We start from the raw sequence: 27,557 nt of genomic DNA on the forward strand, positions 1-27,557 counted from the left end.
GGAAGGATTGTAATTTCTTTCAACCACATTATGTAGTGCAATAGTTGTAATCATTCTTCACATATGCACAGAGATCCTACTAAATTACTAGTATTCTAATTCCATGCGTGCACTACAGTATAGGCCCAGTTTGGCAACTGAGAATAGCCCTTTCAGATGAAAACCTGGCCTGGGGTTGCCGTTGTAATATTATAACTTGTGTGTGTTTTTGTGTGTGTTCTTGCTTGCGTGCATTTGTGTCTATGTGACTGCACATGTGAATACAACAAGGACAAGACACTAAACAACCCATTCATTCATTCTGAGAGCACAGATCTCAAAAGGGACATTGGACGAATTGTGTCCACATACTAGATTCCAATTGTGGATTGGCTGAGCTGTTTGGGTGACACTGGTACATAATATAATTACCCACTGGGCACAGACAAGTTCAACGTCTAGTTTTGATTTACCTTTGGTTGAGTTGTCAACTAACGTGAACTCAACGTGAAATCATGTCATTGGGATTGAGGTTAAAAGTTGGGTGAAAAAAATATATAAAATGCCCTTGACTTTTTGCAAAACCAATCAGTTTTCCCACGTTGATTCAACGTCATCACATAGATTTTTTTGGGTTGAAATGACGTGGAAACAACGTTGATTCAACCAGTTTTTGTCCATTGCATATGCACATTTTCTAACAAGTTAGCATCTCTTCAATAGCATTATAGTCCGTCCTCACTTCAATGAAGATTGATAGTAGAGTAAAGAGCTAATTGTTGGCTAAATATATATTTTTTATTTATTTCACCTTTATTTAACCAGGTAGGCTAGTTGAGAACAAGTTCTCATTTACAACTGCGACCTGGTCAAGATAAAGCAAAGCAGTTCGACACATACAACACAGAGTTACACATGGAATAAACAAACATATAGTCAATAATGCAGTAGAAAAAGTCTATATACAGTGTGTACCAATGAGGTAAGATACGGGAGGTAAGGCAATAAATAGGCCATGGTGGCGAAGTAATTACAATATACCAATTAAATACTGGAGTGATAGATGTGCAGAAGACAAATGTGCAAGTAGAGATACTGGGGTGCAAAGGTGCAAGATAAATAAATATAAACAGTATGGGGATGAGGTAGTTGGATGGCCAATTTACAGATGGGCTATGTACAGGTGCAGTGATCTGTGATCTGTGAGCTGCTCTGACAGCTGGTGCTTAAAGCTAGTGAGGGAGGTAAGAGTCTCCAGCTTCAGTGATTATATATGAACGGAAATAGATTCAAAGATAAACCTTGTGGGTCTTCGTGAAGACAGGACAGGGAAAGCTCATTCTGCTCTACGGACCAGTGCTAGAATACACTATCTATCTGTCCACTTAATAATCCCTGCTATGTGATAACATCGTCTGTCTGCACACTGTCTGGACTAGGCTCCTTGTGGGTTACCCAATATACTATGGGTTACACATGCCACGTGTGACAGACACAGACATGCTATGGGGTGCTGGGTGACACACTGAAGAATAGCTCCAGTCACAATGCAAGGGAAAGCATGCACTCTGCCAGAGACAACTGCACAGGCATGTGGAGTAGAGTGCCAAAAGGATGTAGGGCCTATGTCGCTGTGTCATGTTGTGAGTTTTTGCATATCTGTGTAGATTCAGATGCATTTTGATTGGACATGAAGATACATTTTGATTGTACAGAGTAATATAATCATTGAATCATTTTATGTTTTTGAATGCATGTCTGAATTGAAAACATAAGGCATACACGCAAAAATCCTTTAAAACTGTACTTTGTATGAATATTAGATTCTTACCAAGAGAGTTTCACCAGACACCCCTCTGTTGTTGAATACCGCACACCTGAAACACAACAAAAACATGCACTAAATAACCTTTTAAAATCCATTCATTGAATTGCATTCCTTGCATTAGTTTCACCAATTTACATTTTGTGTCATAATAATGTTCTAACTTCCAGGTGCATTCTCTTATAGGTGCATTCTCTTACAGGTGCACCAGGTGAACTGCCACCAAACAATGTTTAAACAAATGTACTTCACAGCAGTGAAAAGGGAATAAGGTGGAATATGTAAAGAAACCAGTGGAGGCTGCTATGGGGAGGACTGCTCATAATAATGTCTAGAACGGAGCAAATGGAACGGCATCAAACACAGAGAAACCATGTGTTTGATACCATTCCACATCTAAGAGATATACATATCATTCCACATATCTAAGAGACTTGCTGTGAAAATTCAGCAGCAGGGTGGGGGCATGCTGTAGGTTGGGGTGTGGACAGGGCAGGGGATGGTGTGACGCACATTCACTTCCTCCTGCATAGCCGAAGCTGGTTGGGCTAAGCTAAGCTGCAAAGCTTGTACCAGTAAGCTGTAATTCATTAAGCTTGCAGGACAGTCCCGGGGTGAGGGCAGGGGTGGAAAGATGCTGAGTTTGCCTGCTTGTCCCACCTCCCTGCCCTGCTCCGTTTGCCTGCCCCCTCCCTCTCTTCTCTGCCCCCCCCCTTCTCTTCTCTTCTCTGCCCCCCTCCCTCACTTCTCTTCTCTGCCCCCCCCTCTTCCTCTTCTCTCCCCCCCTTCCTCTTCTCTACCCCCTCCCTCTCTCTCTTCTCTACCCCCTCCCTCTCTCTCTTCTCTACCCCCTCCCTCTCTCTCTTCTCTACCCCCTCCCTCTCTCTCTTCTCTACCCCCTCCCACTCTCTCTTCTCTACCCCCTCCCACTCTCTCTTCTCTACCCCCTCCCTCTCTCTCTTCTCTACCCCCTCCCTCTCTCTCTTCTCTACCCCCTCCCTCTCTCTCTTCTCTACCCCCTCCCTCTCTTCTCTACCCCCTCCCTCTCTTCTCTACCCCCTCCCTCTCTTCTCTACCCCCTCCCTCTCTTCTCTACCCCCTCCCTCTCTTCTCTACCCCCTCCCTCTCTTCTCTACCCCCTCCCTCTGTTTGAAAGAATGAGTGCAGGGAACACAGAAGGGCCTTTTGGAGGATAAAAATCTGCCACTCAGCATCTCTTAGTGCTTGTGCAATATTCAGCTCTGCTCTGCCTACTGAGAGCTTGGCTAGCCTCTCTTTCAGCAGCTGCTTACCTCAAGTAACCTTAATCCATTCATACAGTTTTCAACTCCTAACATATGCAATATCTTGGGACTTTCATTGCAAAGATAATGTATTTGAATTTGGACTATTGAACTGCAATGCACTAAAACAGATGAGCAAGAGTTGACTGTGCTTACAATATTCCTACAGGTTAAGGCATAGGACCAATCCACATTATTGAATTGAACAACCGTCTGAATTAATAAAAACTGTGCAATACTTGGAATCAGGACCACCCACCTATAACCCAGATCCCTGCTCTGCTGCACCATGTGGAGGATGTAGGACTCTCTGCTGGTACCGGTCAGGCCTGGAAGCAGCAGGACGGTGGGCCGTGTGGCCGCGTTGGGGTGGGAGGCGCTGTCATCGTTGTCGAACCAATCCAGAGAGATCTGTCCTCCATCTTCTGCTCTAATGAGCTCACTGCAAAGAGGGGGTCAGATATAACAGTCAGGGCAGAAAAAGACACCACTAAGTTGCACACACACACTCTGCAAGTAGGCCTAGGTTCTACACTGCAGCTTCCTTACAATATGTTCAGTAAAGCGGAAGCTCATTGCACAGAATGCAGAAGAAATGACAAGGTTTTGTAAATACTCAACCTCCAAGGTTCTTACAGATTATGCTTTGTGATTTAAAAAAACAGAACTACAGAATCCATATAGGGACCAACAAGACAGTAAATATGACTTTTGTTAATAATTCTATACAGTAAAGTATTAGATTTCATATATATCCGGTATAGATTGCATTAGATAGAGTATAGTAGGTACACTGTATTGCTTTCTAACCAAACCTCAAATCAGGACACAGCAAAAAGGCATTGTTCTTTACTTAAAGGTCCCTCTTCAGTTACAGGTACAGCGATTACTACAGTGTGAACCCATCACTAACGTTACCTTTGCCAAAGGGAATGCAGTCTGGCACTAGTTGACAACCACTTAATTTATCTAGCAATCAGCCTCTCAGGCTTCGTTTACACAGGCAGCCCATTTCAGACCTTTTTCAAATTATTTGTCATATCTGATACCTATGATATTTTCTGTATTGTGTAAACAAACGAAAAACACATGGAAGCTGATCTTTTGACTTCAAATTTAAACTACATCCATATGTGGATCTCAATCCTGATATAATTTGGATGATCCATACGCAACCTGTCTGGATGCTCAAATCCATTTTTTTGTCCTGAATGGATATTTTTTGCACATCACCTGCACGTTACCTTGACAACCACCCCCCAAACGTAAAGAAACAGTGACAGGAAATTAGCTTTGCATCTATGTGCTACTTCAGATGCTACATCAGTGTGAATGTGCAAATCTGATATGGGTCACCTGTAAAACTGAGGATGGACAGTGAGAAAAAAAGACCAGGCTACTCAGAAGCAGGGAAGGGCACGGATGGCGAAGCGGGATGGGTGGTGTGGGGGTGGGGAGCTCGCTGCAGCAGCAGTGGATTCTTATGGAGAATCAATTTCTAGTTTCCACAAGTCTAGGCCGTCAGCTGAGGTCAACAAATCCCAGTGTAATCCATCTCACGCCACCAACCCACCAAACGACAACACCAACCCACCAGGCGACAACACCAACATGGCTGGCCCTGCGGCCCATGTACAGTATGTCTGTCTAATTGGAAGTGGAATGAAATTATAGAACCACACAAGCATTAAATATGTACTTAAAAGGCCAGACTGGGGCAGCCACTGGGGTTGTAGGCCATGCACCAATCTGGAGCTAGCTGGTCAGAGCATGCACCAATCGGGAGCAAGCCCGACCCACCGAATAGGAGGAGGACATCTCTTTCAAATCCAATCAAAAGTTTATTGGTTGCGTACACAGATTTGCAATATGTTATTTCAGGTGCAGCAAAATGCTTGTTTCTTTTTTTAATTTCACCTTTATTTAACCAGGTAGGCTAGTTGAGATCAAGTTCTAATTTACAACTGCGACCTGGCCAAGATGAAGCAAAGCAGTGTGACACAAACAACACATGGAATAAACAAGCGTACAATCAATAACACAATATAAAAAAAGTAAAGTCTATATACAGTGTGTGCAAATGGCGTGAGGAGGTAAGGAAATAAATAGGCCATAATTGCGAAGTAATTACACTTTTGCAAATTAACACTGGAATGATAGATGTGCAAGTAGAAATAATGGTGTTCAAAAGAGCAGAAAAGTAAATAAAAACAATATGGGGATGAGGTAGGTAGATTGGGTGGGCTATTTACAGATGGGCTATGTACAGCTGCAGCGATCGGTTAGCTGCTCAGAGAGCTGATGTTTAAAGTTAGTGAGGGAAATATAAGTCTCCAGCTTCAGCAATTTTTGCAAATCGTTCCAGTCATTGGCAGCAGAGAACTAGAAGGAAAGGCGGCCAAAAGAGGTGTTGGCTTTGGGGATGACCAGTGAGATATACCTGCTGGAGCGCGTGATACGGGTGGGGGTTGCTATCGTGACCAGTGAGCTGAGATAAGGCGGAGCTTTACCTAGCATAGACTTATAGATGACCTGGAGCCAGTGGGTTTGATGGCGAATATGTAGCAAGGGCCAGACGACTAGAGCATACAGGTCGCAGTGGTGGGTGGTATATGGGGCTTTGGTGACAAAACGGATAGCACTGTGATAGACCGCATCCAGTTTGCTGAGTAGAGTGTTGGAGGCTATTTTGTAAATGACATCGCCGAAGTCGAGGATCAGTAGGATAGTCAGTTTTACTAGGGTAAGTTTTGCGGCGTGAGTGAAGGAGGCTTTGTTGCGAAATAGGAAGCCGATTCTAGATTTTATTTTGGATTGGAGATGTTTAATATGAGTTTGAAAGGAGAGTGTACAGTCTAGCCAGACACCTATGTATTTGTAGTTGTCCACACATTCTAAGAGCGAACCGTCCAGAGTAGTGATGATAGTCGGGGGGGCGGATGCGGGCAGCAAACGGTTGAAAAGCATGCATTTAGTTTTACTGGTGTTTAAGAGCAGTTGGAGGCCACGGAAAGTGTTGGATGGCATTGATGCTCTTTTGGAGGTTTGTTAACACAGTGTCCAAAGAAGGGCCAGATGTAATGCTCGTCTTTCTCCTCATCTGAAGAGGAGCAAGGATCGGACCAATATGCAGCGTAGTTTAAAGACATAATCACGTTTATTTAAACGAAGACGAAAAAAACACTTGAACAAACTACAAAATAACAAACGACGTGAACAGACCTGAACTTGAGAACAAAACACATGAACGCACGAACAGGACGGAACACACGAACGAAACGAAACAGTCCCGTGTGGTACAAACACTGACACAGGAACAATCACCCACAAACAAACAGTGAGAACAGCCTACCTTAATATGGTTCTCAATCAGAGGAAATGTAAAACACCTGCCCCTAATTGAGAACCATATCAGGCTAATTCATTGAACCCAACATAGAAACACATAACATAGAATTCCCACCCCAACTCACACCCTGACCATACTAAACAAAGACAAAATAAAGGAAATAAGGTCAGGAACGTGACACCAGATGTATACAGAACGGTGTCATCTGCGTAGAGGTGGATCAGGGAATCACCCGCAGCAAGAGCAACATCGTTGATATATACAGAGAAAAGAGTCGGCCCAAGATTTGAACCCTGTGGTACCCCCATAGAGACTGCCAGAGGTCCGGACAACAGGCCCTCCGATTTGACACACTGAACTCTGTCTGAGAAGTAGTTGGTGAACCAGGCAAGGCAGTCATTTGAGAAACCAAGGCGGTTGAGTCTGCCAATAAGAATGTGGTGATTGACAGAGTTGAAAGCCTTGGCCAGGTCGATGAAGACGGCTGCACAGTCCTTTCTTTTATCGATGGCGGTTATGATATCGTTTAGGACCTTGAGCGTGGTTGAGGTGCACCCGTGACCAGCTCGGAAACCAGATTAAAGAGGAGAAGGTACGGTGGGATTCAAAATGGTCAGTGATCTGTTAATTAACTTGGCTTTCGAAGACTTTAGAAAGGCAGGGCAGGATGGATATAGGTCCATAACAGTTTGGGTCTAGATTATAACCCCCTTTGAAGAGGGGGATGAACGCTGCAGCTTTCCAATCTTTAGGGATCTCGGACGATATGAAAGAGAGGTTGAACAGACTGGTAATACGGCTTGCAACAATGGAGGTAGATCATTTTCAAAAGAGAGGGTCCAGATTGTCTAGCCCTGCTGATTTGTACAGGTCCAGGTTTTGCAGCTCTTTCAGAACATCTCCTATCTGGATTTGGATGAAGGAGAAGCTGGGGAGGCTTGGGCAAGTAGCTGCGGGGGTGTGGAGCTGTTGGCCGGGGTTAGGGTAGCCAGGAGGAAAGCATGGCCAGCCGTAGACAAATGCTTCTTGAAATCCTCGATTATCGTGGACTTATCGGTGGTGACAGTATTACCTAGCCTCAGTGCAGTGGGCAGCTGGGAGGAGGTGCTCTTATTCTCCATGGACTTGTGTCCCAAAACTGTTTTGAGTTAGAGTTACAGGATGCACATTTCTGTTTGAAAAGGCTTGCCTTTGCTTTCCTGACTGACTGCGTGTATTGGTTCCTGACTTCCCTGAAAAGTTATCGCGGAGACTATTCAATGCTAGTGCAGTCCGCCACAGGATGTTTTTGTGTTGGTCGAGGGCAGTCAGGTCTGGAGTGAACCAAGGGCTATATCTGTTCTTAGTTCTACAGTTTTTGAAAGGGGCATGCTTATTTAAGATGGTGAGGTTTCTAGCTCCAACAGTGCAGGGAACAGTGCAAGGAACTCTTTTATAGACATAATAAACATGGATAGTGGAGGTATTTTCTTCCCTTAGGACTAATAATCTCCCACAAATGTCATCGCTTAAACACACACTGTCACGCTGGTATAAAGGATTTCAAGACAGGCGCAGGAATACACAATAGGGGTTTTAATACACCCAAAACAAACACGTATACAAAAACACTGGGCTGTACCCAACCAAAAGAGCGAGGGTAAACCTCATTGAGCGACACAGGACAATACCCGTAATACACAATATATAAAGCACGCAGCATCTGCACCAACACATAGGTACTCACACAACCAATGGACATGGGAACAATAACCGACAAAGACAGAGGGAACAGAGGGCACAAATAAAACATACTAATCATGGGAAATGGGAACCAGGTGTGTGTAATCAGACAAGACAGTCCAGGGTTGATGATAATGAATCCGTTCAGTGAAACCTAGAAAGCCGGTGACGTAGACCTCCGGGACTGGTGAACAGAATGGGTATCAGTACCGGGGGGATCCGTGACACACACACACACACACTGGCTTTGATCTGAGACAGGTGGTGGGTAAGACCCGCCTGCTGCCATGGTGCATTGTGGGATTTGGGAAACATGTAGCTGCTTTATTGGACAATGGTCAGACAAACGCTAAGGGAAGTGGAATGCCCTTGGCACTAAATAAAATCAAATCACATTTTATTTGTCACATGCTTCATAAACAACAGGTGTAGACTAACAGTGAAATGCTTACTGACGGGTCCGTTTCCAACAATGCAGAGTTAAAGATAAAGACAATAATAATACTAATAAAAAAATAGAAATAGTGACACGGGAAACTTGGGCATTCTTCTGAGTAATTTAATACACTGACATACTGTACGTATATGTCTGACTGACTGCATGGGTAGACTGGCTGTCATGGCCAGGACAATAATGATAGATGGCCTATAATCAGGCTAACATCCCCTTCTGTGGTTAGTTACCTATAGTGCCACTTTCAGCAACAGTAGTAAAGACTATTGTTTTGTTGTCATAATTCGATCGGTGTTATCAGTTACTGTATTTATGTAGGTTGTCCACTAAGGAGCAAAGTCATCATCAATTTCAATGGCCAACCAAGATGGATAGTAGGCCTGCTTCTGAAATAAATAAAGTATTTATTATGGATCCCCATTACTTCCTGCCAAGGCAGAAGCTACTCTTCCGGCAAGATTAAGGCAGTTATACAGTTTTAAAAACATTACAATACATTCATTTCATTCATCTCTATTAATCTTTATACCAGGCGGTGTCAGAGTAAGGCCCTAAAAATGGTCAAAGACCCCCCCAGTCATAGACTGTTCTCTCTGCTACCGCACGGCAAGCGGTACCGGAGTACCAAGTGTAGGTCCAAAAGGCTTCTTAACAGCTTCTACCCCCAAGCCATAAGACTCCTGAACAGCTAATCAAATGGCTCCCAGACTATGTGCATTGTCCCCCCCCCCCCCTCTTTTACGCTGCTGCTACTCTCTGTTTATTATCTATGCATAGTCACTTTAACTCTACCTACATGTACATATTACCTCAATTTCCTCGACTAACTGGTGCCACCACACATTGACTCTGTACCGGTACCCCCTGTATATAGCCTCGCAACTATTATTTTCCTGCTGCTCTTTAATTATTTTTTACTTATCTATTTCTTACTTAACACTTATTTTTCTTAAAACTGCATTGTTGGTTAAGGGCTTGTAAGTAAGCATTTTACTAGAAGGTCTACACCTGTTGTATTTGGCGCATGTGACAAATAACATTTGATTTGATTTGATTACAGAATTCACAACACACAAAGTATGTGCCCTCAGGCCCATACTCCCCTACCACATATCTACAACACAAAATCCATGTGTACGTGTGTGTACAGTCGTAAGTTATCATGTGTGTGTATGCATTTGTCTGTGCCTATGTTTGTGTTGCTTCACAGTCCCCGTTGTTCCATAAGGTGCATTTTCATCTGGTTTTTTAAATCTGATTCTACTGCTTGCATCAGTTACCTGATGTGGAATAGAGTTCCATGTAGTCATGGCTCTATGTAGTACTGTGCACTTCCCATAGTCTGTTCTGGACTTGGGGACTGTGAAGAGACCTCTGGTGGCTTGTCTTGTAGGGTATGCATGGGGGTCTGAGCTGTGTGCTAGTCGTTTAAACAGACAGCTCTGTGCTTTCAACATGTCAATACCTCTCACAAATACTTGTAGCGATGAAGTCAATCTCTCCTCTACTTTGAGCCAGGAGAGATTGACATGCATATAGATACTGTATTTGGACAGTAAATCTGATCGAACCACTAGGCTATTTCCTACTAATTTCAGTTCTGTGGCATATACTGTACACTAACTACCCCCAACCCCTTTTAATTAATTTCAATCCACCTAATGCATGCAGGAGCCCTGGGACACCCTGGCCATTAATCTCTAACAGAATGCACTAAAGAAGCCCAGGTGGCCTGAACCAATACCATCACACAAAAGACTCCTTTCACCTTTCTGCTGCTAAGTCTTGGCTAAGAATAAGACGCAGGAAATTTGTTTCACGTTGTTAAACCTGAGTGAAAGGAATCAAAGAACGGGCACATTTCAGTACTTAGATGATCAAACCAACTGCTTTAATGCCTTAAAGCCTAATAATAAAAGAATCAAAAGTGGAAGTAAGGTAAAAGCCTGTTCCTAATACGGCAGGAAATGTTCTATTACTTTACTGTATGTTGCCATGGCTGCTGTCTATGGTGAAAACTGACCAATTGCGTTTGATGGTGAACCATTCGTTTTTTTACCTTGACCAACCATGTGACCTGACCAGGAAAAACATAGGGCCTTAGTTCCCATACCCTTTAACCAGGGCCGGACTAAGTACCTACCTCCCGGAAGCCCCCCAGCTAACTTCCTGCATTTCAACAGATTTTACCATGGGGCAGAGATAAAAATGTGAAGTTTTATAATACTATTCTACACATATTGTCATGAGGCTGAGAGAAAATGTTCCAGTTGTAAAGCAAATGTCCTGCTATTCTACACATTTTTTCATGAGGCTGAGAGAAAATGTTGCAGTTTAAAGATACATTATTTTGCCACTGCTTATGACGTCTACATATGGTATTTGGGTTCTGGGGCCCGGGGCACGTGTCCTGCGTGCCCGTTTGGTAATCCGGCCCTGCCTTTAACTTGGGCCCAGAGTTTTTCCTTGACAGGTCACCTGCCCAGAAAGAACTCAGGGCACTAACTAACCATGCGACATTACCTAACCTAAGGATAGCAAGTGTGTTGGCTACTGGTGGTAACTGGTGATGAGTGGATAACGTCCGCTGCAGGAAGTGGATTAACTGGTCACTAGGCCAAATGACCCTTGAACTTTGCCACACATTGAGCGAACATGAAGAACAGGTCTGAGCAGAGCCCAAAAAGGCTTAAAATACTTGAAATACATAGTGTTCTTTTTGGTAAACAGGACATGTATAAAGTGCAGGTGTATTTTAAAACCAACACCATGCAACAGGCTTATCTCTTATGAGACATAAACACCATGATTTTAAACCCATTTCTCCAGTTTAATCCCAGTTCACCCAGTTTAATTTCACCATCACACCAGGGAAACCCTCCCCCTTAACATGCTGAAGGTCTTCTCAGTAGTATTCATTTTTAGATAGTTGTTTCAACATTGTACAGAGATACGACTTATTATAGTGTTTATACAATAATACTGTTACCATCACGTCTGATCCTATAAAAGTCTTACTTTCTGTAGCTGACACCCGGTTTAGCCGTGACGAAGGGCCTAAGCACCGTCTGGATCCGGCTCTCCCAGCACCAGAAGGTGGGGTAGTAGGTCTCTGACACCACGGGACATTGGTCCCGCAGGAACTGGTAGAACTTCTTTCCACCAGAAATCAGTTGGGGCTTCTGCAATACAAGACATGAACAGTCTGAGTCAGTGATGAGGCTTTCCAATAATGACGTTGGCTAATAGCTTGTGTAGAGAAAGAGATATGGACCATGAGGATTGAAAAGAAACATCACATACTTTTCAAGATTCAAAGATGTTTTAATTCGTGATTTAAACTATTTTAGGTGAAACTATTTCAAACATCAAATGGTTTTAATCTGTGGCAAGTGAAAGAGAAATGCTTGTGCTCTTTCTCTTATACCAATTTAAATGGCAAAATGTATACTACTGATGACAATCTCTTGAAAACAGTTATTATATTTCATCATCATTCACCATCTACATAACCCCTCTCTTACAGTACCCATATAGTGCAGCCTCTTCACTGAAATAATGTGATATATATAATTCTCTGTCTTGCACTATCATAAATGACATGTCAACATAAGTCATATTTCATTTTTCCATATGGTTTATTTGCTAATGGTGCAACCTTTCTGTAACATTCCAAACAAAATATCTCCACAACTATAGTTTAATTATAATGCACTATCAAGACTAGAATCTCAATATTATATTGCTCTACTTTTAGTCTAGCGGACTGTGTAAAGTGTCAGAAAATATTAAATATTTTGGTGAGTTATAGAGACATTCTGCAATCACTAGTGATGGAAAGGAAGGAGACTGGCAATGAGAATACAGAGACAGACACAGTGATAGGCTGTGTTGTAACTGGGATTATATGAGGTCACCACAATATCAAATCAAACACATCTGTCCTGTCAGAGCATAGAGACCTTTAATCTCTGAATTTAAGTATAACGAATAATAGAATGCATGACCCCTTCTAATATGTTTAAAAAAATATATAATCTGACATTAGCCTAATGGTATGTAGCCTTGGCCTATGTGTTTAATTATTGCTGGAAATTGAATATCGGGAGAAAAAAAACATTAATTTGTGACCATGCAGTAGGCTACACTGCATACAGATGTTTGACAGCTTGTATAACAATAGTCTATACCCAGCCTTTTAAGAAAACAAAAAGGACTCACGATAAAAAATATATCCAGCCTAAATGGCAATTTAACATTTGTATATCCGTAGGCCTTGTACAAATCTTGAAATGTCACATTTAGTCTAAAGAAAATACGACACCATTTTATTGAAAGATGTCGTATCATTTGTGCAGTACCGTTGACGCTCGTAGGCTACTGAAATAATCAGCCTCCTCAGCAAACCATCCAGCTGCTGAGCCAGTTTGATGCGCAAAAGCGCCAGCGATATCCTCCATCATAATAACCGTTATGACACATTTTAACAAGACAATTGCCAGTTACAATGTATGCCTTTCTATTAAATAATGATTCTTCAAAGCAGCCTCTGTGACCCCTACCTTCGCGACAGAGATCAAGTAGTAGTAGGCATAAGCTGCGCTGAAGCCGAGCACCAGTGACAGTACTCCAGATCCAAAAAGCCCAACTTTCACTTGATTTTCCAGATAAAGTGACAGGTCCCTTGTCAAAACATTCAAATTGAAGTCCAGTGAGATCATTGCCAGGTCCCTCGTATGTCGCGCTCTTCAGGTATAGCGGCCAGGATCGAATGAAAACCTCTGCTGCTCTGTAATGGATGCATGCGCTAACGTTCAGTGATGTGCAGAAAAGGGGAGAGTCAAGGGAAGGGGAGCGATATATTTAGAGGCAGACGATGGCGCTCTTTGACCGGCCTGCGCTGAGCTGTAGCAGGCGTAATTGTAGACTTTTATAACGCTTGCAGTGGATTGCATTGGGGATAGTCAAGACATCACTGCGACTGGAATTATGCAGGGCCCTGAGCCATATGGAAATCTTGGCCTGAGCAAAAATGTGTCTAGCACACAGCTCGGAAACCCATGCATACCCTACAAGACATGCCACCAGAGGTCTCTTCACAATCCCCATGTCCATTACATACTATGGGAGGAGCACAGTAATACATGGAAATCTATTCCACATCAGGTAACTGATGCAAGCAGTAGAATCAGATTTAAAACCAGATAAAAATACACCTTATGGAACAGCGGGACTATGAAGAGACACACACAGGTACAGACACACAAATACACAAACAAACTCTAGCACACTCACTCTACACACACATACTTTGTAATATTGTTGTATGGTGGTATTATCAGTGACTTGTCATTCAGGGAAGGTGAGGCAAAGGCCCACCTGTTTTGATCCCCACGTGTTTAGCCCCCCCACCCCCCCTCCCCCAAAATGTTATAAATGAAAAAGGTATATATATATTTTTTGTGTGTGCCTGTTTTGCATGTTATTTTGGCATTAATTTGTGTCACATATCTGTTTGCAAACAATGTAAAAACACATTTTTGAGTGAATAAATCTGCATACAAACATGGTCTCTTTCTTGCTTTCTCCAAAATGCAGGTGTTTCAGCCTAGCTCAGTGCTTTCTGTGGTGGAGGGGCAGCCAGTGGAAAATACAGAGCACGGGCGTTGGTAATGTTCTCTAGTTGTGCAGTGATTGTCTCAGTGTTCTGTCACTTATGGGGACACTATGTCAACGCAGAATCTTCAGGGGGAGATAGTGTCACATCCTGACCATAGAAAGCTTTTATTTTCTATGGTATTGTATGTCAGGGCGTGACTGGGGGGTTGTTCTAGTTTATATTTTCTACGTGGGGTTCTAGGTTCATTTTCTATGTTGGTGATAGCCACCGTGCTTCCACACCTGCATTGCTTGGTGTTTGGGGTTTTAGGCTGGGTTTCTGTACAGCACTTTGAGATATCAGCTGATGTAAGAAGGGCTATATAAATAAATTGGATTTGTTTGATTCCCAATTAGAGGCAGCTGGTTATCGTTGTCTCTAATTGGGGATCATACTTAAGTATCATTTTTTTCCACCTGTGGGTTATGGGATATTGTTTATGTTTAGTTGCCTGTTAGCACTGCATTGTCGTCACGGTTCGTTTATTCTTTATTTGTTTTGTATTTGCTTAAGTTTCACTTTATACATTAAAAGAATGTGGAACTCTACGTACGCTGCGCCTTGGTCCGAACGTCATTATTACGAACATCGTGACAGATAGGCAGTTCAAGTCCCCTTGGGTGCTGTCATAGATTTACATTAGAAGTGCCCATCCAAGAAGGCTCAATGTCATTGGCCACAGAAAAAATGATGTCAAATCACATTATATCTACTGTAGCTGTGATTGGACTGATCATGTCAACATCATACTTTCAAAATCTTAGCAAGCTAGACAAGCAGTCATCATAAATCATGTCGACAATATACTGGCAAATCCTTTTCAATCCTTGTCATATGAAGATAAATTATAGATAAAAGTAGCGATGCTCATTGGCCATTGGACATAAACATTACACAAGTCAGAAGTTGCAAATTCAACAATAAGTGGTTTGGAAGGAATCAGTGGACAACTGTAAGAGTTGCAAAGCAATCACTATTTCGCTTCACTTGTCTGCTATTCGGTGGAGAGGGTGTGTGGTCCAAGTCTGGGTTTAAGGATTTAAAACATCTGTCTGAACGGGTCCCTTTCCCAAGCTTGAAAGGATAAACATTCACACACAACACCATGGGCCAGAAAAGTTTGAATAAATTGGCCATGCTGTCAATCCAGCATGACTTCTGCTGCATTCAAAACAAATGGAAACTTGGAACTGGGAAATCTCAGATTTCAGTGAGTTCAAGACAACCAGGAACTCTGAAAAAACAAGCTCCGACCAGGAATTTACGTTTTGAACGGTCATCCTACTCGGAATTCCATGTCGGGAACTCGGGCCTCTTTCTTGAGCTCCAACCTGAAGATCACTGACATCATGATTCAACCTTGTTTTTTTTTCAGAGTTCCCTGTTGTCTTTAAAGCACCATAAATATAGAGAATGCCAGACTTTGATAACAAAGTTTGATGACAAAATATTATTGACGAGCAGGAGATACTATAAAATGTTGTTGGGACTGTAACCTTGTTTGCCAGTGACAGTCTCTTCCCATACAAATATTTGTTTTAAACAAAAAGTTCACAAATAGACCCATGTAATTCCAGTTGATATGGCGAGGGTTGTTTTGTTTGTGCAATGTGCTGTCTGTGAATCGATATATTGTATATAAAAGTGGATATCCATGATTGTATTTTCCTTCCTTTTAGACCACATAGGTCTAATAAAATACTTCAAATGGTAGCCAAACCGAGTCTCTCACGCTGTGGTAACTTAAAGTCTAAAGTTAAGGCCTCAACATCTTGCTGAATTTATCTGAACTAACATCTGAATTTCTGTCGGTGTTCATTTTGAAAGTACTGAAAGAATAGGACAACCTCGACACAGCACGTTTGCTTATACTTAGAGCTAAGTGTTAATGATATAAGGATTTACTGAACATAAATGTATTAATGTTTGTGTATGTTTAAAATTTCAAAACTCATTTTGCTGTTTGTTATTATTAATAGAGAATGCGGTTCTTATCGACTTACACAGATCCACAAGGAGTCAGTAGTAACGGAATTTGTTTAAGCAAGTCAGCCATATCAGCTATGGTTTAAAAAAAAGCAGTAAATGAGACTGAATTAACAGTTTTGCTGCCAGACAAGGCTCCATTGATAGCCAGGTGTAGCGGTGGTAAGGATTCACTCCATGGTGCTGAAAGATGCAGACCCAGATGCAGACAGCATCGAAGTAACAAAAGTGTATTACTAGAACAGGTGGCAGGCAAAACGACAGGTCAAGGGCAGACAGAGGTCAGTAATCCAGATCAGAGTCCATAAGGTACAGAACGGCAGGCAGGTAGGCTTGACGAACAAAACGAACTGGTAACAGACAAACAGAGAACACAGGTATAAATACACTGGGGATAATGGGGAAGATGGGCGACACCTGGAGGGGGGTGAAGACAAACACAAAGACAGGTGAAACAGATCAGGGTGTGACAATTGTAGGTATGTAGTGGTGTAATAATGTTATATGATGTACTGTTTTATCTTTTGTACTTATGTGTAATGTAATTGCCTTAATGTGTTTAGACCCCAGGAAGAGTAGCTGCCTTGGCAGAAGCTAATGGAGATCCTTAATAAATATAAATACAAATAATGGTCTGTCACTTGGCCGATTCTTTGGAATCCATTAACATTTAGGAGATCCTTTAGTAAGTCTTTACAGTCAATGAATTAGATCTAATCAGTGTGCACATAGCCTGCCTAATGCACCTTTACATTCAGTCTAAATCCCTGATCTTATCACAATCATTCAGATCAGAGATATCTTCAAGAGAGAAAGAAAGGAAGGATACTTTAAATAAGGGCCACAGGCCCCTCAATGAAAACCAGTGACTATAGGTTGTTTTCCTAAATAGGTTATGAGTACATTATTCCAGGGAAGCAAATATATTGAAATGTATCATAGGCTACAGGTCACTGGAATATAATAGAATAGAACACAATAGAATACAATAGAAAAGATGCTACTCAAAACACCAAAAACAACCAAACAATAGGCCTATGATCAATGTTTTACAACAGGATATGTGTTTCTGCACACATCGCAGCCTACAGTAGCTTGTGGGCATACATTTCTTTGCTTGTTCCCTATGCACCTGTTTCCACTTCACACACACAATATACAGGCCTAAATGAATGCAAACCCCAAATCATCAAGGGCTAGCCTATTTGCATGTGCATATCATTGGTCCATGGAATGTAGGCTATAGTCCATACGCCTAGGATGTGTACTTGCAAATAGCCCTTGAGGATTTGGGTAGGGTGACCACAAGTCCCACATTTTGGCCCTTTGCCCCACGCCCTACAACCAACACAATTAGCTTGTGCATTTTATCAATAAATTCAAACCACCACCAATTTAGAAAAAAAAGGTTGATTTGTCCCATAACCCTAAGCCTAACCCTATTGCAGTCACGTTGCACTAATGAATATATATACAGTACCAGTCAAAAGTTTGGACACACTTACTCATTCAAGGTTTTTTCCTTATTTTTCCTATTTTCTACATTGTAGAATAATAGTGAAGTCATCAAAACTATGAAATAACACCAAAAAAGTGCTAAACAAATCATAGCATATTTTATATTTGAGGTTCTTCAAAGTAGCCACCCTTTGCCTTGATGACAGCTTTGCACACTCTTGGCAAAGAGTAGCTACTTTGAAGAATCTAAAATCTATTTTCATTTGTTGAACACTTTTTTAGTTACTAAATGAGTCCATATTTGTTCTTTCGTAGTTTTGATGTCTTCACTATTATTCCACAATGTAGAACATGTCCAAACTGTCCTAACATTTGACTGGTACTGTATATCATAAGGATGTGGTAGCCTAAGTCTAATGGTGATGTTAAACACTTCTCCAATCTCTGTTGAGATCTGATATTCTGCGCAGCGTGAGACGATGTCATAGAGGCCTATCATCAACCAATCATATTTCTAAAATCCTTCTGGGCTAAATTCCATCTAAATTTGGAGAGGACAACTGAACAAAAATATAAACGCAACATGTAAAGTGTTGGTCCCATGTTTCATGAGCTGAAATAAAAGATCTCTGAAATTAAATTAAAAAGCTTATTTTCTAAAATGTTGTGCACAAAATTTTCTGCATCCCTGTCATTGAGCATTTCTCCTTTGCCAAGATAATCCATCCACCTGACATGTGTGGCATATCAACACAGCATGATCATTACACAGGTGCAGCTTGTGCTGGGGACAATAAACACCCTCTCTTAAATGTGTAGTTTTGTCACACAACACAATGTCTCAAGTTTTGAGGGAGTGTGCAATTGGCATGCTGACTGCAGGAATGTCCACCAGAGCTGTTGCCAGAGAATTGAATGTCCATTTCTCTACAATAAGCCGCCTCCAACATCGTTTTAGAGAATTTGGTAGCATGTCCAACCGGCCTCACAACCGCAGACCACATGTATGACATTGTGTGGGCGAGCGGTTTGCTGATCAGACATGTCACCCATTGACCATGTTTGGGATGCTCTGGTCACATCAGATACTGACTGGTTTTCTGATCCACGCCCCTAACTTTTTTTTTAGGTATCTGTGACCAACAGATGCATATCTGTATTCCCAGTTATGTGAAATTCATAGATTAGAGCCTATTGAATTTATTTAAATTGACTGATTTCCTTATATGAATTGTAACTCAGTAAACGCTTTGAAATTGCATGTTCAGTATATTTACAAAAGCGTGCATCTGTCGAAGAGCTACAAAAGTAAGTAAATATCCATATTATATTAGACTGAAAGATATTACATAATTTCGTCAAATTTGTGAGGCTCTCCTTGTTCATTAGTTGCTCATTCAACATGTTTGCTGTTACTTCACTCAATCCCGTTTTAAAAGTATCCCATCCTAACTGGTGTACACTCATTCATTCCCTGAGACCAACCAGAAATGTTTCCTTGGCCAAATATTCCCCGATTTTCATAAAACAGCCACACATGTGATATCTCGTTTCTGCATCGCCAAATTTTGCGCAAGACAACATACGCTTCAATTGCTCGTTCCGTGCAGCCTTTGCAGGGGTGTAGAGCTGACAGACCACATCGCAGCGTCGCTCCAACTCCTCTCATAATGGGCACCAATTTATACCTATAATTCCTTGCGAAATTAACTTTTTGCCAAATGTTGTTGCACTTTTTGAAACAGCATAGGCCTGGCCAAGACTGCACAGGTAATATTGTCTTCAAGCACCGATTTTCACAGGGTTCTGGGTCAACAGTTCACTATGATAATTCAAATATGTCCCAACCTGCTCCCATATGCAAACACTAAATCTAGGGGACCACATTTAAAATAGCTACCTAAATGCGGGTTTCAAACATTTAAAATAGCTACACACACACAAATCCCCCTCCTGTTCCAGTGAAGCTAGCCATCCTAAAATCTCATAAAGTGCTTTATTTGTCAAATGACGCTACGAGCTAGCCAAACCCTCATTTTCCAAATATCTTCATTGACCGCTGGTCCACCTCCGTCTGCTTGATGATTTACAATAATGGCGACGCTTTTATTTTGAGTGTACTTCTGCGAGTCATTTGACAAAATAAATACATTTGAGGGAAAAAAATCAAATACATATGATAATAAACGTAGCAGGAAACAATTATATTCCAACAAAAAAAGGACTAAGCTACGCTACTTGGCTAATGTGTTACTTAAGTTGTGGAGGTGGCATTCTTGCGGAGGCACAAGCGCTAACGTTAGCTAGCAGCTAACAAAGGTCTACAATTTCGTGACGATGTGGCTACTTTACAAGCTCTTGGGGTGACACTTTCTTGTGGTCTTGGGACGAAAAACAACTTAAAGGGGATACTGAGACGTACCAGTTATTTCCACACCGTTACAGAACAGCGTGTGGAGTGGAAAGTGCGTGCCATTCAACAGCTTACTTTGTCAGCTAACGTCAACTCGCTAGCTAGCATTTTGGCTATCTTGGCTTTGCTTCCCAGTTCACTGCGTTGTTGTTTTTAGTTGGTTAACTTAACGTCTAACATTCACATTACGATACATTTGACTAACACCTTTGTCGCTAGCGTGTTTCTGCTATGTTGTTTTTGAACGTTACAGTAAGCAGGCTAGCCACACAGTTCGGCGTGCTACTTGCAAACTAACAAGATATTGCTGAATTGTGTTCTTCTAGACAACAGACCGATTTTGCGTCGCAAAATTATCCTGCGGAACGAACACAGTTAACGTTAGTTAGCAAGCTAGCATATTCTGCTAGCTGGCAATTTGCGAGATCTTTTCGTAAATGACTACCGGCAGGAATAACCGTGTGATGATGGAAGGAGTTGGTGCAAGAGTGATCCGCGGACCCGATTGGAAATGGGGAAAACAGGATGGTGGAGAGGGACATGTAGGCACCGTCAGGAGTTTTGAAAGTCCGGAAGAAGTGGTTGTTGTCTGGGATAACGGGACTGCAGCCAACTACCGGTGCTCTGGTGCATACGACGTGAGGATATTTGATAGTGCTCCCACAGGTAATGTTTGCCTTCTGGTACTGCGATCCTAAACATATTGTTTCCTGTTTTCATGTTTCATTTAGCTTATCCATTTGAGTGTTGATGTGTACGCTACACAGTTATTTCGCTACCACATTTCAAGTATTGCAATGCACCAAGCGTTAGCGACATGGAAGAGCCTAACAGGGTAAACTGAACTCCATACAGATCATGTGGCATGTCCACTTTTTTACTGAACAAAAATATAAATGCAACATCCAACAATTTCAAAGATTTTACTGAATTACAGACTGTTAGTTAATACAGTTCATATAAGGAAATCAGTCAATTGAAATAGTCAGGTGGATGGATTGTCTTGGCAAAGGAGAAATGCTCACTAACAGGGATGTTAACAAATTTGTGCCCAAAATTTGGGAGAAGGAACATTTTGTGAATCATTTATTTCAGCTCATGAAACATGAGACCAACACTTTATATGTTTATATTTTTGTTCCGTGTATTACCTATTACCTACTGTTCACCTAACACCTTTTTTGCACTATTGGTTAGAGCCTGTAAGTAAACGTTTCACTGTAAGGTCTACTACACCTGTTGTATTCGGCGCACGTGACAAATAAACTTTGATTTGATTTAAAGTTAGTGAATGATGGTATGAAGATGGCAAGTTGAGCGACCACAGAGCCTCGGGCAGAGGGATAATTTCTTAACACGTCAAATTAAATCAGTTTCGATTTGACACCTCTGTCCTCTTACCATTTCCTAACTGCCTTATTAACACTCCCTCTCAGGTATCAAGCATGACGGCACCATGTGCGACACCTGTCGTCAGCAGCCTATCATCGGGATCCGCTGGAAGTGTGCTGAATGCAACAACTATGACCTCTGCACCACCTGTTACCATGGAGACAAGCACCACCTGCGACATCGCTTCTACAGGATCACTACCCCTGGTAGCGAGAGGTGAGTACTGTCCACTGCCCCGTGAAGCCAATGGTTGCATTCCAGGACATCTTTAATGCAGTCACATTACGAGTTGTGAGATCTGGGGTGTATTCCTTATACAGATTCAGTTGTAAAACGTTTTGCAACCAAGAGTTTACTCCAAACAGAAAACATTTTGCAACAAAAACGTGAGTCCCTCCATGTGTCATTCCGTTTGCTCTGTTTGCTTCCGTTTGGTTTTTAAACGGTAAACGGCTTCCATTGCAATATGTAATGAATGCACCTCTGATTATCTTCACAGTATGACCGCAACAAAGGTAACATGGAACACAAGCCCTATGCGTGTGTGAATTGTTAGTTTATATCAATTAGAGGTCGACCGATTATGATTTTTCAACGCTGATACCGATTATTGGAGGATCAAAAAAAGGCCGTTGCCGATTTTTTAAATTTTTTTAATTTCTAATAATGACAATTACAACAATACTGAATGAACACATATTTTAACTAAATATAATACATCAATAAAATCAATTTAGCCTCAAATAAATAATGAAACATGTTCAATTTGGTTTAAAAAATGCAAAAACAAAGTGTTGGAGAAGAAAGTAAAAGTGCAATATGTGCCATGTAAGAAAGCTAACGTTTAAGTTCCTTGCTCAGAACATGAGAACATATGAAAGCTGGTGGTTCCTTTTAACATGAGTCTTCAATATTCCCAGGTAAGAAGTTTTAGGTTGTAGTTATTATAGGAATTACAGGACTATTTCTCTCCCTACGATTTGTATTTCATATACCTTTGACTATTGGATGTTCTTATAGGCACTTTAGTATTGCCAGTAACAGTATAGCTTCCATCCCTCTCCTCGCCGCTACCTGGGCTCGAACCAGGAACACATCGACAACAGCCACCCTCAAAGCAGCGTTACCCATGCAGAGCAAGGGGAACAACTACTCCAATTCTCAGAGCGAGTGATGTTTGAAACGCTATTAACGCGCACCCCGCTAACTAGCTAGCCATTTCACATCGGTTACACCAGCCTAATCTCGGGAGTTGATAGGCTTGAAGTCATAAACAGCGCAATGCTTGAAGCATTGCAAAGAGCTGCTGGCAAAACGCACGAAAGTGCTGTTTGAATGAAGGCTTACGAGCCTGCTGGTGCCTACCATCGCTCAGTCAGACTGCTCTATCAAATCATAGACTTAATTATAACAAAATAACACACAGAAATACGAGCCTTGGGTCATTAATATGGTTGAATCTGGAAACTATCATCTCGAAAACAAAACGTTTATACTTTCAGTGAAATACGGAACCGTTCCGTATTTTTTCTAACGGGTGGCATCCATAAGCACCGCATCGATTATATGCAACGCAGGACACGCTAGATAAACTAGTAATATCATCAACCATGTCTAGTTATAACTAGTGATTATGATTGATTGTTTTTTATAAGATAAGTTTAATGCTAGCTAGCAACTTACCTTGGCTTCTTACTGCATTCATGTAACAGGCAGTCTCCTCGTGAGGCAGGTGGTTTGAGTGTTGGACTAGTTAACCGTAAGGTTGCAAGATTGAATCCCTGAGCTGATGAGGTAAAAATCTGTCGTTCTGCCCCTGAACAAGGCAGTTAACCCACCGTTCCTAGGCCGTCATTGAAAATGAGAATGTGTTCTTAACTGACTTGCCTAGTTAAATAAAGGTGTAAAAAAAAAAAAAAATGCCGCAAAATTGGCGTCCAAAAATACCGATTTCCGATTGTTTTGAAAACTTGAAATCGGCCCTAATTAATCGGCCATTCCGATTAATCGGTCGACCTCTAATATCAATTCCCCATTACATATATCACAAGTACTACATTTACTGTTAATGCCTATAATTTCTAACCTATGTTTGTTACTTTGGTTACGGTAATTTCTGTTAATGCATTCAATATTATTATTCCAGTCTTACCGTTCTCATTGTCGGAGTGCACAGATTGTTTGCAGCGCGCACAACCTATGCCACACTTGTGAATAACACATTTTGGTTTATTTCATTCCATTACGAGTTGACAATTTAGTCATTGTCTTATATTTGGAGTGCTCCTGTCAATGTTGAGTAAGTACGCATACGCATAGAAGTAGGCTTATAGGTTACCTGGCCTGCGCACAAATGTAGGCATATAATTGTGCCCATTTGGGGATCTGATAGTATTTCTGATTGGCTTAACGCACAACCACTAATGAGCTGTGGAGCTTCTCAAAATACATTTTTCTTCACCTCAAACAGCAAGCAAACAGTCTGTTTTTACATCCATTTAGAATTACAATAGTTCATCAATGTATTTGAAAACATCTTTCCAGCTCTCTCCCTTTAGATAACCGCTCAGCGTGAAAGGGAAAAATGTCATGCTCTGATCCAGTGGAAACGTCATAAATTGGCTTACCTGATTACTTCTCATTGGTGCTTGACTTGAAGTGAAATAGGTTCCGGAACTCATTTTGGGTGCTGGTACTGTTTATATTTAGATGCAAGAGCTCCACAATACTTGAGTTAATACTCTTTAAGAGGAATATAAAATGTTGATTTTCTGGTACTCAGCTCCGGTGAGCTCCTGCCCAAGTTGAGCGCTGCTTCTTATCCCTTGCGTAAATAGTCTACAGCTGTTTGTCCTGAGCTCACTGGGACAGGAAACTTTCAGGGCCCAGAATATTTAATACAATGTTGCCAGTTCGCTAGCATTAGCATCAGGCAGACCCAAGTTAAAAGTTGATACAATGTTTCAAGTTCGTTGCAGGCAGACAGGCCATGCATAGCCAATATTATTTATAAGATATTTATTTTTATCAGGATATTTTCTACCTGCAGGCTGTAAAAAATATATATAAGTTTTAAAATGTTGAACATTTGATTGGTCGAAGGAACAAACGACTTTCGCGCTACAAAGATTTTTTTTTTGTGTGTCGGGGACAGCCCTACATTGCAAACAATATGTTTGCTTACTAAAGCAGTCACTCCATCCGCTTCAAGCCCTTTGTGAGATTCAAAGGAACAAACAAAACGCATGGCGCAACAGCTGGCACCTTTTCAAGGACATATGACCTCAGTTCCCCTGAGACAGTTATTGCATGACTGCAAACAAAGGCAGCAGGGGGGTCCCTGTCCTCCCTCAGACACTGCTCTGAACTGAAGGCATGGTGGACTGTTTTGTTATGCCACATTAGATTATTTCACTGACTGTGGGAGGGGATGGGGGGAGTGTCCCCAAGACAGCAGTCTGTTTACATTGGTTAGGCCTACAGTGTCCAGCTGCTCTGTCTAGTTGTCTAGCCTCAAGGACTCTACTGTGGTTAGTTAGACCACTGCCATGAGGCTTTGGCTTCTCTCTTGACCAATTACCAGTAAAGGAGCATGGATGCGTGCGTCGTCGGTCAAGTAATGGCAGTGCTATGGAACAAACAATAGGATAGGATGCCACCTTTCAAGGTCAGTTCCACTAATTTCTGCCCTGCTAGAGCTGCCCCGGTCAACTGTGCGTGCTGTTGTTGTGAAGTGGAAATGTCTAGGAGCAACAACTGCTCAGCTGCCAAGTGGTAGGCCACACAAGCTAACAGATCGGGACCGCCGAGTGCTGAAGCACGTAAAAATCGTCTGTCCTCGGTTGCAACACTCACTATCGAGTACCAAATTGTCTCTGGAAGCAACGTCAAAACAATAATTATTCATCGGGAGCTTCATAAAATGCGTTTTCACAGCCAAGCAAATGCATACAAGCCTAAGATCATCATGCGCAATGTCTAGCGTCGGCTGGCGTGGTGTAAAGCTCGCCGCCATTGGACTCTGGAGTAGTGGAAATGCGTTCTCTGGAGTGATTAATCACGCTTCACCATCTGGCAGTCCGATGGACGAATCTGGGTTTGGCGGATGCCGGGAGAATGCTGCCTGCCCCGAATGCATAGTGCCAAATGTGAAGTTTGGTGGAAGAGGAATAATGGTCTGGGGCTGTTTTTCATGGTTCAGTTTAGGCCCCTTAGTTTCAGTGAAGGGAATTATTAATGCTACAGCATACAATAACATTCTAGACGATTCTGTGCTTCCAACTTTGTGGCAACAGTTTGGGGAAGGCTCTTTCCTGTTTCAGCATGACAATACCCCCATGCACAAAGCGAGGTCCATACAGAAATGGTTTGTCGAGATCGGTGTGGAAGAACTTGACTGGCCTGCACAGAGCCCTGACCTCAACCCCATCGAACACCCTTTGGGATGAATTGGAACGCCGACTGCGAGCCAGGCCTAATCGCTCAACATCAGTGCCCAACCTCACTAATGCTCTTGGGGCTGAATGGAAGCAAGTCCCCGCAGTAAGGTTCCAACTTCAAGTGGAAAGCCTTCCTAGAAGAGTGGAGGCTTTTATATCAGCAAAAGAGGGACCAACTCCATTTTGATTTTGGAGTTGGATATTCGACGAGCGGGTGTCCTAATACTTTTGGTTATGTAATGTATGAGGACACCTGCTTGACCCAGTAGACAAGCGTCCCTAGACCCCCATATGAGGCAAGGAGCAACAGCCTATTTATTATTTTGGAAGTGCTGGTGATATTCAGGTCAAAGAAGACAAGACACGTTTACCTGGTGGAATTTGGCACAGATCACGTTTGACACAAATAATTGTATATACAGTTGAAGTCTGAAGTTTACATACACCTTAGCTAAATACATTTAAACTCAGTTTTTCACAATTCCTGACATTTAATCCTAGTAAAAATTCTCTGTCTTAGGTCAGTGATCACCACTTTATTTTAAGAATGTGAAATGTCAGAATAATAGTAGAGAGTGATTTATTTCAGCTTTTATTTTTTTCGTCACATTCAACTTGGGTCAAACGTTTCGGGTAGCCTTCCACAAGCTTCCAGCAATAAGTTGGGTGAATTGTGGCCCATTCCTCCTGACAGAGCTGGTGTAACTGAGTCAGGATTGTAGGCCTCCTTGCCCACACATGCTTTTTCAGTTCTGCCCACAAACTTTCTATAGGATTGAGGTCAGGGCTTTATAGGATTGAGGTGATGGCTGCTCCAATACCTTGATTTTGTTGTCCTTAAGCCATTTTGCCACAACGTTGGAAGTATGCTTGGGGTCATTGTCCGTTTGGAAGACCCATTTGCGACTAAGCTTTAACTTCCTGACTGATGTCTTGATGTTGCTTCATTATATCCACATAATTTTCCTGCCTCATGATGCCATCTATTTTGAGAAGTGCACCAGTCCCTCCTGCAGCAATGCACCCCCACAACATGATGCTGCCACCTCCATGCTTCACGGTTGGGATGGTGTTCTTCAGCTTGCAAGCCTCCCATTTTTCCTCCAAATGTAACGATGGTCATTATGGCAAAACAGTTCTATTTTTGTTTCATCAGACCAGAGGACATTTCCCCAAAAAGTACGATCTTTGTCCCCATGTGCAGTTGCACTGTCTCAGATAACATGTTATTATTGGTCAAAAGCTTATTTTTTACATGCGAGAGGACGCAGACAATGAAACCTGTTCGGAATAAATTATTTATGGATTGTGGCAGGACGATATTTCACAATTGGTGTGAACGGCGTCATAAGCAAGATGTGTTCGTATTTTTTTTTTTTCCCGGACTAATTATTCAGATGAAAAATAACAGAATTGGTGAGAAAGGTCCTTTACTGAAAATAGGCCTTTTACAAGATTAAATCATGACATAAGTGTTAAATTCTAATTAGAGATCATCCAAACAGGCAACTTTAGGAAACTTTATGAATGGTTTTATAGGCCTATAGAGATAATCAACGAACTCACACACGCACACCCCTGTAAAAGGACCTGTCAAT

The 27,557-nt window shown here is 41.8% G+C and overlaps 2 protein-coding genes across 6 annotated transcripts in view; one reads left to right on the forward strand and one right to left on the reverse strand.

The window, feature by feature from the left end:
- LOC129813761 (phospholipase ABHD3-like) overlaps window positions 1–13,456 on the reverse strand; it is a 32,654-nt gene extending 19,198 nt beyond the window's left edge. The window contains exons 1-4 of the mRNA XM_055866260.1: window positions 13,175–13,456; window positions 11,631–11,794; window positions 3,347–3,529; window positions 1,811–1,856 (exon numbers count right to left, since the gene is read on the reverse strand). Coding sequence (XP_055722235.1) covers window positions 1,811–1,856; window positions 3,347–3,529; window positions 11,631–11,794; window positions 13,175–13,333 — 552 coding nt within the window. The 5' untranslated portion in view covers window positions 13,334–13,456. The remainder of the gene's footprint in view (window positions 1–1,810; window positions 1,857–3,346; window positions 3,530–11,630; window positions 11,795–13,174) is intronic.
- Window positions 13,457–19,737: 6,281 nt separating this feature from the next.
- LOC129813762 (E3 ubiquitin-protein ligase mib1-like) overlaps window positions 19,738–27,557 on the forward strand; it is a 90,231-nt gene continuing 82,411 nt past the window's right edge. For all 5 annotated transcript variants that reach the window (XM_055866263.1, XM_055866264.1, XM_055866265.1 and 2 more), the window contains exons 1-2: window positions 19,738–20,794; window positions 21,565–21,736. In XM_055866263.1, the coding sequence (XP_055722238.1) occupies window positions 20,566–20,794; window positions 21,565–21,736 (401 nt within the window). In that variant the 5' untranslated portion in view covers window positions 19,738–20,565. The remainder of the gene's footprint in view (window positions 20,795–21,564; window positions 21,737–27,557) is intronic.

This window comes from Salvelinus fontinalis, chromosome 17 (assembly GCF_029448725.1).
Source record: "Salvelinus fontinalis isolate EN_2023a chromosome 17, ASM2944872v1, whole genome shotgun sequence".
Taxonomy (NCBI): domain Eukaryota; kingdom Metazoa; phylum Chordata; class Actinopteri; order Salmoniformes; family Salmonidae; genus Salvelinus; species Salvelinus fontinalis.